Source organism: Podarcis raffonei, chromosome 11 (genome assembly GCF_027172205.1).
Source record: "Podarcis raffonei isolate rPodRaf1 chromosome 11, rPodRaf1.pri, whole genome shotgun sequence".
Lineage (NCBI taxonomy): Eukaryota > Metazoa > Chordata > Lepidosauria > Squamata > Lacertidae > Podarcis > Podarcis raffonei.
Genome location: NC_070612.1, coordinates 12378710 through 12392041, shown reverse-complemented (window position 1 = coordinate 12392041; position 13332 = coordinate 12378710). Strand labels below are relative to the sequence as shown.

The 13332-nt window shown below is 44.4% G+C and overlaps 1 protein-coding gene across 4 annotated transcripts in view; it reads right to left on the bottom strand.

Moving 5' to 3' along the window:
- DCC (DCC netrin 1 receptor) overlaps window positions 1-13332 on the bottom strand; it is a 921347-nt gene that overhangs the window by 330753 nt on the left and 577262 nt on the right. For all 4 annotated transcript variants that reach the window (XM_053408811.1, XM_053408815.1, XM_053408813.1 and 1 more), the window contains exon 7: window positions 10242-10362. In XM_053408811.1, coding sequence (XP_053264786.1) covers window positions 10242-10362 — 121 coding nt within the window. The remainder of the gene's footprint in view (window positions 1-10241; window positions 10363-13332) is intronic.

The following is a 13332-nucleotide window of genomic DNA, read 5'->3' as shown; positions in this document are numbered from 1 at the left end:
ATGTATTAACCAGGTTGAATTTGGTTGATGCAAACCCAGCAGACACACCGATGGTGACAGGTTACCAGGTAGACAGTACTGCTGAAGCGTTTTCTGACACAACGCTGTACAGATGCATTCTAGGCAAGTTGAATTTCATTGCTAGATGTTCGAGACCTGACATTGCTGTAAGCACTAACCTGCTTAGCAGACATGCTAACAATCCTACTGTTCAGGATTGGAAAGCTCTGAAGCGCATAGCCCGCTATTTGAAAGGGACTATGCACTACAGGCTGAGGTTCACCAGTCAGAAGACTGGAGGTCTTGAAATCTTTGCAGATGCAAGTTTTGGAAGTGACACCACGGATGGTACAAGCACTTCTGGAGTGTGCTACATGTACAACCACTGCCTGTTTGACTGGTTGTGCAAAAAGCAGACAACAGTTAGCCTAAGTTCCTGTGAAGCAGAACTCAATGCTCTGTCATTTTCACTCATGGATTGTGAATGGTTGATGCAACTGTTTAAGGACATTGGGGTTTCTGTGAAATGTCCTATACAAGTGTATCAAGACAATAGATCTTGTTTGGCTTTGCTGAACTCAGAGAGTTGCAAGCAAAGAACCAAGTACTTGCAGATTAAGCTACATCGTGCAAGAGAGTGTATTCAGAAAGGACTCATTCAGGTGTCCTACATGCCAGGAAATGAAATTCCTGCTGATCTGTTGTCTAAGGTTGTTAACAGAGAACAACTGAAGGTTTACGCACAAAGGTTGCAACTGGGTTGAACCACAGGTACTACAGGTTACACGGAAAGGGGGAGGATGTTAGGATATTTCCGTTCCACCTTAAAAGGGAGCAGGATGTTTGTATAACAGCCTGCGTAAGTTCCTGTCTCACAGGATGTTTATGTTGTAAGTTCGTTTTGTTTTTGCCTGTCTTGCCTGAGCAGTCGGAGCAGACGGTCATGATTTCTTTGTTCTGACCAACGCCTAATAAACTGTAAATATGCATGTTCTGCTCTCATGCTGTGCAACTTCTGTTGTGTGAATTCTGCTGATAGAGTGTGCACAAGTCCAAGAATGTGGCTATCTTTTCTTGAGGCTTCGTGTCGCTATAACTGCTAGATACTGCGTGACTAAGGGAGGTCGATGGATCGTCCGGCACCGAGCTGGGGGCTCAGATGGATTCTATCTCCCTGGCAGTATCCCAACTGCAGAAAAGTGTTCTAAACCTAGCTTAGGGTGGCAGCGGCAGCAGGGAGCTTTTCAGTGCCATCCTCTTTACAGTCTTTAGGCTGAGAGTCCTTTGTGCCAAAGGACTTCTTTTAGGCCAAGATCCCTATCAAGGTCTCAGATGATCACTCACAACAGAAGCGCTGCAATTTTAGGGATCCTCTATACTTGCTGAGGCAAAACCAATGGATTCTACCCCAACTTCCTTGACTGCCTGACCATGCTTTCTTTCTGCTCCTCCAATTCTACTTCTCCTGAATCCTCCCTGCAAGTAGAAGCCTGGGCAAAGCAGGATTCCTTATTTATTGTGGTCTGCAAGTGCCCTAAGAACACAAGAACAGCCCTTTTGTTTCAGACCAAAGGCCTACCTGGTACAGCTTCCTGCTTCCTACAATGGCCAAAAAGACATCTATAGTAAGGTTACCAGATTTTTTTCAATGAATCTGAGGACACTTTTCAACTTCAATGGATTTAGTATGGGGGCTGATTTGTAAATCTGGGGTCTGTCCCCGGGAAATGGGGACATCTGGTAACCTTAATCTATAGGAATTCCGCAATTTCCCCTTCAGCTCTTGGGTCTCCTAGATTATCAAGAGTGGCTTCCAGATGCTGCCAGAATATAACTCCCATCATCCTTGACCATTGGTCATGCTGTCAAGGGCTGAGAGATGCTATAGTCTAACAACATCTGGAGGGCCAGAGGTTCCCCATCTCTGTCAACAGTTTGTGAGCTGACACTGCACACAGCTTTAAGCAGCATGGTGTTCCCCACATGTTGTCGAGCTACAGCTCCCATAGTCCCTGACCACTTACTACGATAGCTTGGGCTGCTGGGAGATTGAGTCCAACAACATCTGGAGGGGACCACACCAGCTACCTCTGCTTTTACACCCTGCCAGTAGATCTGACTCAACCCACTGGGAGCATCTCCCTGCAAGCTGTACTGAAATGAAGTTTTTGTAGAGGTGGGAAGATTTGCCTACGATTCATAGCAAGGTATTTTATTTTATTTTTGCAAGTAATTCCTGTGCAGCCTATGATCCTTTCTCTGTCTGATAAAGCCAGTACAGCGTGGGGGCTGTCTAGCACAATATTTTGGTAAGACATGGTTTTCTTTATCATGGCACTTGTAAGTTAGCTCCTGCAAACAATGCCTGGAGCTACTAATTAATATTTTTCTCACATGCCCAGGATTGAGCATGCATCCTCCAGCTAAGTTTCTAGCTAGCGAGGAAAGTGTTATGAAATACTGTTGACAATTATCCTACTGGTTATACATCAGGTGTGGGAAAAGCTGATTATTTCAAATTTGCCTTGGCTGGCTTTCTCTTCTCCCCCCACTGCCCAATGTGTTACTCTATGGAATAATAATAAAAAAAGCTTCTCTGAGCCTATATCTGAATAGCAAAACAAAACAGAGCTAAAGCAAATGATTTTCACTATGATTATTTGCTAGTTCACTTCTGGGGAAGGAAGTTTCCTCAGGGACATGCTTCTCATTGCCTGTTGTTTTAATAGCCTCAGAGCCACTCAAGTTTACGGCTACAAGTCGGCAAAAGCCATTTAAGAAGAGGCTGAAAGACTTGAGCTGTGTTCAGTCATAGAAACGCAATGGGGGATATTGAGTTTTTTGCAGCCTCATTCTGTGCATTCTCTGGCCCCACTCCATACATCGGACTGGGTCTCTTGGTGCCCTACCAGATGTTAATGACTACAGCGCTCATCATTTCTGACCGCTGGCCGTGCTGGCTAGGGCTGATGGAAGTTGGGTGTCCAACAACCTTTGGAGGACCAAAGTTTTCCATCCCCATGCATCCTACATCCTCATATGCTGTAGATCAACAAAAAGAAGCACCTGCAGTTGTCAGGAGTTCAGCCTACACTCGAGTAGGACCCTGGTAGAGACACATGCCCAACTGACATGTTCTCTCCCTTCTGGTCTTTCGTCCAGGAGCTTCAAAAGCTTTCTTCAGCCCAAACATCACAGCGACTGATGCCAACCGACACCAGCACACTTAGGAATCTGCAGAGTTTGCACATCATGAGTGACAGACCTCAGCAACTCAGCATTTTGGCTAATCTACTTTATTTACATATAAACACACACGGAGCACTGCAACATGGCTCCCCCTCTCTCTAGCATCAGACAGCAAAGAGAAAGAACAAAGGACAATAGTCCCACTTCAGAGAACACAGTAACACAAACATCCTGTTTCCGTCACTTCCCACTCTGTGGAGTCAAAACACACACCGTCATGTGAAAGACAGCAATCCCATGACTGCAATCATAGATCAGGAATTCTAACACGGTGCTCTTCACCCAACTGAGAACCTTAAGTGGCCAGCTTTCCCGTTTCGGTGGAGGGACTATACCAGGGATGGGAATGCACAGCCTTCCCACAGTCATTGCTGGACTTCAACTCCCATTAGACCCAGGCAGCATGGCCAATGATCAGGGAAGATGGAAGCTGTAGCTCAGCAACACCAATTCAATAAATGCATGAGGGAAGTGTGTTTAGTTGCCCTAAAAGGCTTTTCCCCACATGTGCCTGGTTCTGTTTCTCCATGAACCAGTCATCTACCATTAGCACCTTTCCCTCAACACAACTATTGCAAAAGGATGAGTTGGTCACCACTCACAAGCAGGGATGGGGGAGACATTCGATTCAGCACACATAATGCAGAATCTATCACATTCTCACCTTCTGAACTGAATATGTGAACTGAACGGCAGGGATCCTTTTGGAACTCACACTTATCTGAATTCCACGAAGCTGTTCTTCAATCAAGCAGTTTTTATAAAAATGCATATATTATGGGAGAGCGTGCATAAAAAATAGAAGATTTTGGTGAAAACTATCATACAAAAATACATTGTGTTAAGGGAAATTGCTTGCAAAAATGGGTATGTTAGTCAAAATAAAATTGTAGTCATTAGGAAAAATTCGCACTTAAATGCCGATGAGATTTCATGAGGTTTTTTGAGGGGTTAATTCACGATTTGCTGCAAAATGGGGAAAACTGAATTTAAGAGCAGGATAATGAGAAACTGTAAGCTGAAACTGACAGATCCTTCTATCCTGATTCACAAGACTATATCAAAAGTTCATTAAGCTCTTTAAATTACTGTTTGACCTACTGCTACCAGGGACAGTCTGCCATACTTAATCTGCAATGCTTTGAGGGAAACCGTGTCTGATGGAATATAATATACATAAATATCTAAAAGACAATGGACTGTTGGTTTAAATGGAAACAGACACTGAAACTGACTGGCTCTTGAATGGATATTGGTATGAATTTTGAAAGGAGTAGATTTTGAACTATAGTAAACTTCATCTCTAGGGATATGTGAGCTTTTATCACCAATCATCAGTTCTGAACTTTGGATTTGGGGATGATTATCTGAGTGGCTATCTGGACTTACAGTGAATTTATTGCTTGGAAAATAAACTTGTGAATTCGAGGCCTCGCTCCGTGGTTTGTGATGAAATATGACACATGGACACAAGCATTTTAGGTTAATGGGCTAAAAAAGGCCACAACTTTATTTGTTACAGAATCTGAGTAGTATTGGCTCAAGCACTGGCTCAGAACAGACTATACTTGACTCCTGCCTGCTCTGCAGGGTTAACAACCTGTAGGGAGAGCTTGTTGATGCAAATCAACTGGAAGCTTTCCCCTAGAGTCACTGGAGGGTCGTGCCATGGCCCTAGCCACCACCTGGGCATCGGACAGGAACCACGACCACCGTATTCCTTTAACGGAATACCCTTCAAGGGGAGGGGTAGGTGATGGCCACAACCTCCCCTCCAACACACAACACACTTCCCAATGCCTAACCTGTTCAGTTTCTGTTAATTGGTTCTCATGGGAAACTTACAGATTCTGGCTTCACACAATTAACTCAAGGCAGTGTCAATTTACTCTTGGCAGAAAGCCCAGGTCTGCTTGACCTAGAAACTACTTACTCTGATTGGTTAACGACCAGAACTCAACTCTGTTATCTAGGGATTGCTAGCACAGTGTGATGTTAGGTGTGTTAGGTGTGTGTTAGGAGTAGCAGTGCTGTGTATGGTTAAGAGAGAGAGAGAAAGAGAAAGAAAGGATTTATTTTGCTTTGCTTTGTATGCAGAAACTCTGCTGGTTTTATTTTTCCTTTTAATAAATCCTGTAAATAGTTATTCTGAGTCTAGCTGAATAGTCATTTCCACCTCAACTAGCTTCTTCGCTGTGCAGGAAAACTCTGCTACGTTTGGGCTAAAGCCATTAGAGCTATGCCTGACACTTCAAAGTTCCATGATAACCGCCAAACCTTACAAAGTTGTGACAATTTGCTACAAGGTAGGCGAGAAACCAAGTGGCTGGTGCCAATCTGCCAAGTGGAAAAAAAATCCTACCAGGTCCCCTGGACAACCAAGGTGACCAACTGAAGTCCATAGCAAGGACAGGTGCAGAAGCAAAACCTAGAGGGAGGGAGGGTGATCTGAGGAAGCTGGAACAACAAGGCAGCACTCGTGTGCCCATGACCATTTTTAAACAGCTAAACCATGCCCCCCCAGCCAGCCGGATTGACTGGCTAGGGTGCGTGATGTAGGCACAGGACATCCAGTGATGCAGGGGCCCTGCCCTGCCCCCCTCCCCCGCAAGTACAGGAAGTGATTCCCACTCACAACATCTCCCCTCGGGGAAGAGGAGAGGCTTTGTGAACCTAAACTCTAGCCAATTAGTCTAGACTTGGAATTGGAAGACTGAATATCTGCAAAAGGAGGAACTGGCCACCACTCAGAAGACTCTATCAAAACTTCATTAGGCTCCTATAAATATCCACCGACAGCAAGGGGTGGCTTTAATAGGCTATTGTCTGTATTTCAGCACCAAACAGATTTGTCGCAGTTGCTAGGGGTAACACCCCATCTGTGGCCTGTGGACAGGCTCAAACAGAACAGCTGGGGAATGCAGCCCTCACGCCGTGTGAGACAGGGATGGTGTCCATTTATTGACAAGGTTTTAAAACAGAGAGGGCTATGTTCTTCTCAGTGTGATGTAGTCCAGGGCTCAATTTGTATTTACACCGGGTTCCCCCACCATCTGTGCATGCCGCCGTTCTCAACATCTCAGAGGAATCAGAGTGGCATTGTTTGAAGATCTGATTAAATAGCCAGGGAAAAGCAATCCATCATTTATAAGGGGGAGAATGGAGACAGTTTACAATGGCGTCCCCATAGCTCTTTAGGATTTTGTCTTCATTTGTGTTTGCTTTCATTCTAGTCCAACGCCAAACTTTTTTTAAAAAAAATGCACACCCAAAGAACAGCAATTTGCTGTCAAGCACTCAAACATCTAGGTGGCAACTGCAATGAATTATACAACTTCCTCTAGGCTGTTCCCAGTGATGAATTAAATGACTCTATCACAAAAGATGGCCTCTATCGCTCCCCCACTGGGTTGGCATCTGTGTAAAAGAGCAGAAGCTGAATGTGGGAACCAGACTTCCATGTAAAACAGCCACACACACAAACTGTAGGCTTGCCAAAAGTGAAGTGTGTGACACACACAGCAATTCTTAAGAGGAAGGTCATCTTTCTGAGGACAGGTGACAGGTAGAATTACGAGCAGGAACAGCTGAACTTCAAGGCACCAATGGGAGGGGCAAGGTGTGGGTGGATCAGCACACTTCTGGTCCATGTGAGTTTTGCACTCGCATAAGTCCATTACTGGGACGTGGGTGGCGCTGTGGGTTAAACCACAGAGCATGGACTTGCTGATCAGAAGGTCGCGGTTCAAATCCCCGTGATGGGGTGAGCTCCCATTGCTCGGTCCCTGCTCCTGCCAACCTAGCAGTTCGAAAGCACGTCAAAGTGCAAGTAGATAAATAGGTACCGCTCTGGCGGGAAGGTAAACGGCGTTTCCATGCGCTGCTCTGGTTCACCAGAAGCGGCTTAGTCATGGTGGCCACATTACCCGGAAGCTGTATGCTGGCTCCCTCGGCCAATAAAGGGAGATGAGCGCCGCAAGCCCAGAGTCGGTCACGACTGGACCTAATGGTCAGGGGTCCCTTTACTTTTAAGTCCATTATGTTCTATTTATGCATTACTCTATGTGTGTGATGGTGGTGGGTGAATAAAAAGATAACTGCACAAATTTGTACTTAAAGGCATTTTTCTCCCACATAATGCATTTTGAATTTATTTTATCCTAAACATACACAGTTTTAAGCATTGCTTTGGGCTGAAAACTGGCACATTGCCAAAATCTGGAGAAGTGAAGGGTAACCGTGTTCCAATCTGCACATTAGTCCAAGGTTGGGAAGCAACTGGATGAACTTTGTATTTTAAGGCGCACTGACCTATCTCACACTTTCCAATATATGTTAACTGAAATTCACTTCTTCAAATTTTACAAGGCAGTTCTCAAGCCAAATACCATGTTCAAAAATGTATATATTGGGGCAATGCATACATAGAAGTGTGTATGTCAGTGACAATAGCATGCAAAAAAAAGTGTTATATTAAACTGTTTGGGGAAAATGTGTACATTATGTAAAATTGCATTAAAAATGTGAATATTAGAAGGAAATCACATTAAAGTGTTGATGAATTTTCATTGGAACTTTTTCATGTTATTAAAAAAGAATCCTCAAATGATGTGGAAATATTAACTGTATTTAAGATGGGGAAAATTAGAAACCCAGATTGCCAGATTCAGCTACCCTTAGACCAGGGAGTCATGGACCAGGTATGTTCATATTGGAATTTGCAAATAATTAATTCCTAAAGTATCCCTTTCCATATGTTGCTTATTTATTATTTTATTTCATAACATATAAATATACCATTTACAGTGACTGTCTGAAAGCTAGGTGAATATCAGCACTTAAATGTAATGTGAATGTTGACAACCCTAAATGGTTTTCTGGATGTACAAAAATGCAGAAAGAGAAATATCAGAGAATGCTGAAAGCCATCATAGGTACAATGTGACTTGCAATATGTCAGATCATAATCACATTGTTAATAATAAAACAACTGCTGCATATGAATCTCAGTGGCAGGATATCAAATGACATGCACAAAGAAACACAGATTTGATCAACAGCAAGATTGCATTGGAATGTCTTTGTCCTGGAAAAATGAAAGAATCATGGGGCACGCCCTTTAACTTTTGCATGGCTGGAATAAAATCTGCTGTACAAAGGTGAGAGTCACATCCATTACTCCACCAACTTTTGTCGCTGACCCCCACTCACCTATAGAACGTGCCCCATGAACCTCAAAAAAGGTTCCCCACCTCTGCCACAATACCTGTGTGAATCAGCCCCTGATTTGCATTTGTATGTATGTAATTGAAGATTGACAGGTTAGGAACACAGATTATTTTCAGAGTCAAAGTTAAAGAGATAGAGAGAAAGGCTATGGTGGAATTAGCCACCTGCCCCTGTCTCCCCATCTGTTTTCATAAGGATGGCTTATTTTTATTTTTTTAAAAAATGCATTTATTTTAATTTTAATTTTCTACCTTCAGTTTCAGTCAATTAGCCAAGATTATTCTGCCTCCAGAATAACAATAAGGTGAGAATGCAAATGGACAGCAAAAAATATGACACACTTTCTATGAAGGTCAGACCCACAGAAGGAGTTTCAGCTGAGTACCTGTGTTCTGTTCTCTAAACATGGTTTCTTTTTCACCACCTCCTCTTTAAAGAACAACATCCATCCCCATCAAAGCCTACATTTCAGCATATGACTTTTCTTTCACTTTCTTTGTAATGCAAACACTTTAAACAACAGCATGCAGCAAGGAAACACATGTCCCCTTCAGGTAATGAAACATTTGCAGGTGGGACACTCAGGACCAGATTTGGCATCTCCTTCCACCCACCAGCCTACCAAAGGGCACCAACCACCATGGACCTGCCGTCTTCCATGGGCTTCCTCTAATTGTCCTGTCTACGCCACCTCCTAGGTCAGCACAAATAGCAAAACTACCAAGTAAAAAGGAGATGAAGGCTTGTATGTCACCAAGTCCTACTCTGTATGGACCCATTTTAAAACACATTTAAGTTAGTCATTTTCATGGATTCCAATGGGCTTACTCTGAGTAGAATTAGTCAAATACAACCCAGAGATGTGATTCCACACACCTTCTGCTGGGATGGGACATGGAGGGGAATGACATTTCCTGCAGCACATCTGCTTAGCATCATTCAAAGGCCCAGCCTAGGGCTCTTCTGTCCCAATGGAAACGGGTATTACACAACAACGAATGATTACTCACCAGTAATCTATAGACCAGGCATGTCTACCTAGATCGTGATCTACCAGTAGACCAGTGGACGTCAGTGGTAGATCACCGGTAGATCACTGGCTCCCCCCAAAGAAGCTCAAAAACTTTGCCCTGCACCCCAGAAAACAGGGCCCTCCTTCCTTAAAAAAGCTCAAGAACTTCAACCTGAACCCCCCAAAAGAGGATAGATCGCTGCCAGTTTTTAACTCTGTGAGCAGATCGCAGACCCTTGGGAGTTGGCGACGCCTGCTATAGGCTGATGACCACATTAGTAAGAATCCAAGCAAAAAAAACAGGAGCTGGTGTAAGTCACACGCAGGGGCGGAGGTAGTGGGGTGCAGTGGGGGCGGACCGCCCTAGGTGACATTTGGTGTGCCTCCCACCCGCGATTCCCAACCCTACCCCGAGCTGTCGTTTTAACAGTTGTGGGAGGCTTGGGAGTCATGGGCAGGTAGCATGCCGAATGTCTGCCACCAAGGGCTTGCTCCGTCCCAGTGGGCAACTCACTCCACCCCTGGCTGCAGGGTGCACATGCCGCTCCATGCACCCGAGCGGCTATCCTGCACCTGGGAGGGCACCCTCTGTGCCCCACCCCTCTTTGTGAGTGTGCTCTGCCCCCCTCGGGAGCGCGCCCACCCTGGGCAGCGTGGACATATGCTCTGCCGCTAGTCACACAGTCCAAGACTCTGCTAATCATATTAATTAAAACAAAGCAAACAATTCTTTATGTCTCTTTCATCTTACCAGGTTCAGGGATGATGAGCTGCGCACTGGTTTGAGCGTTCCCAGCATCATTTTCAGCTACACACTGGTAGAAGCCTTCGTCTGATTTTACCAAGCCCAGAATCCGCAGGTTGCTGCCACCCTAAAGAGAGGGAGTGAAGCAGAAGCAATTACCTAGAGCTGTGCCTCAGAAACTTCATAGGTTTTTTCTCTCTTCTGAATTAAAATTGGAGGCACACTTCAGTCTTGCAGTTTCCTCAATGTTTTCAGTGAGATAAGCTGTGGGGAAACTTCTTTTCTATATAGCAGTAACAGCCAGCAGGGAGTGGGGGGCTTCTTGTACCTGACCTCCCATTGCAGAGTAGCTACTGCTTATAGGGAGGGGTGAGGACACTGGCATTTTGCAAGCAGATGGGTAGGTATGCCAGGTGGACTCTGTTGGGGCACCCACATGGCGTCAGCCACCTGCTGCCTCACCCTCTTCTGCCTCCTGCTAAGAGGTGGAACAGTGGAACGAACTCCCTCAGGAGGCTGTGGGTCCTCCTTACTTGGTGGTTTTTAAGCAGAGGTTGAATGACCATCCGTGATCATCTCCTTGAGTTTCCTGCATGGCAGGGAGTTGGACTAGTTGGCCCTCGGGGTCCCTTCCTTCCAACTCTACAAGTCTAAGATTCTAAGAGGTAATGACTTCTGTTGGGAGGCCAGGTGCAGGGAGCCACCCATCCCCACAGGCCACTACCTCTGTTCAAGGCTGCATTCCCTTGGGGCCAGTAACCAGCTGGGTTCATTGGCTAATAGTGTGCAGGTCTGATGCTAGTGGTTGGCAGATCTGATGCTGTATTGTTTTTAATATTTGGTTGGAAGCCGCCCAGAGTGGCTGGGGAAACCCAGCCAGATGGGCGGGGCATAAACTATTATTATTATTATTATTATTATTATTATTATTATTATTATTATTATCTGGAGCCAAAAAGGTTGATAGGCCTAGCACCGACAATGAGTATGGCCAGAACTGAAAGTAGGTATGTCACAGGTCCTTTTTTTCCTGCCACCAATTTTCTCTTTTGTCCAGCCAACCCCTTTCAGCCAATTTTTACCTCTCCTTGCCACCCACATGACAAAGGTTGCCTGCCCTACCACCACACTGCAAGACTGTCTGTCCACAAGCCCATCTTTTTTTGCACTTCGGCCATGCATTGCTGTTGATCCTCTGAAGACAGGTAACCCTGATCCATATGAGGTGGAACTGCAAAAGTCTGAACCAATTTTTACATTTTCTGTATAGTATTTCTTGCACACCGCTGACAGATTATTGCAGTTAAAGCAGTTTATTACTGCTGCCACTATTGAAACCCAGCCCCCAGGCAAAACCCTTTTAGTGCCAGCCTCCTTCAGTAATGTTTTAGAAGCCAGCACCACCAGCAACATGGATATGGCTAAAACAGGGGAAAGAGTCGTGTGGAAGGTTTCCAGCAACTGGAAGTCAGAAGCATGGATGAATCCATCACTCTGTCATCCCAGTGGCCAACCAGATGCCTATGGGAATCCTACAAGAAGACCCAAGGGCAAGAGTACTCTACCCTCCTGCGGTTTCCAACAACTGATAGTAAAAAGCAAATAGCCTTCAAACATTAAGGCAGAGTAGAGCCATCATGGCTGAAAGCCTTTACCTCCCTGAATTTGTTTGATCCTCTTTTAAAGCCATCCAAAAAAAAGCATCCTCTTTAAGGTATGCTGGTATTCACTCATGCCCGCCAGTTCCTCCCTAGAGGATTGTAATAAAATGCACATACATTAAATAATGTGCTGACTCGGTTTGCTCACCCTGCTACCAGGACATTTGATTAACTAATAGTAATACTGCGGCCGCACGTAAGGGCAGTGCAAACACTTTATGCAACATGTAGAATCAACATCAAGAGGGGTCTGCATTGCATAATGGGTGCACTTAGTGGCAGAAGATTCGGTGGATTTGTTTGGGTGTTTTTAAATACTTTTGCAGGCAAGCGAATGGATTTGAAGGTCAACCCTTCCCAGGTTACAGGCAGCCACAAAGGGAAGGAGGCCATTTCGTTTCAGCTGCATCCGGGCAGGGTTTCATCTGGAGGTGCTGTTGGCAGGCAGAATTAAATGATGCTGTAAAACTTTGGCTTCTAAGGAAGAGTCTTTGGCACCGCAAAAAAGGAGAAGGAATAAATAAAAATGTTCTGCCTAGAATGATTCTCTTATTAAAAGTCTTTCTTCCCTGGGCAGTTTTGGAAAAAAGAACAAAAAGGGAACCTGCCCTTTCCCAATTACTTAATGAAAATGTCTGTCTCTTGGCAAGCTGAGCAAAGCCTGCCTGATTGTCTTTATTATAAACAGCAATGGCGGGTAAAGTTGTGTGAACTTGGATGCTCCTATAACTGAGTAAATCTTCCTTTCTGAATGAAAAGCGGGGAAAGCGCCCATGCCTTTTTATTAACTGGAACATGTTTAATTTAGATAATCATTGTCAATTTCACTTAATAGAAGGAACATTAATTAGGAAAGGGCAAACTGATCTATATGCATGAGATTGCTAAACCTCTAAAATAAAAGTCATTATGGCGGGGTGTATTATCCAATGGCCACAATTTTTTTATAAAGCATCAGTTAACTACTTCTGAACTGAAGACAACTTCACATATTCCACGTAATGTATGGGCAGGCATACAATGAAGGTTAGGTGTAGCCTTAGACCGGTAACTTCCATTATACATTATCCATGATTTCCTGTATCAAAGTGCTTTATGCAAAAGATCTATCAGTGGGGGAGAAAGTCTGGAATGTTATGACAGGATGGGACACACCTGTTTTGACCGCCTAATGTTAAGAGCTGTTCAACTGTAGGGTAGGTGTTATTAGATGCCAAGTGATTGGTGCCCACCTGTCATAGTGGGTCTATGGAGGGCGTTTTGCAAAGTAGCCCACTAGCCTGATCCAGTTCTTGACCCTTCCTATAATTCTATGATGCAATAGTCTTCGAAATTTCCTCACCTGGGGCCCACCTTTAGTACAAAAATACACCTGAGTTCTCACTTAATTGTTTTTTTCTTTTTAACCACTTTGTATGATAGTAGTGCTGTTGTTG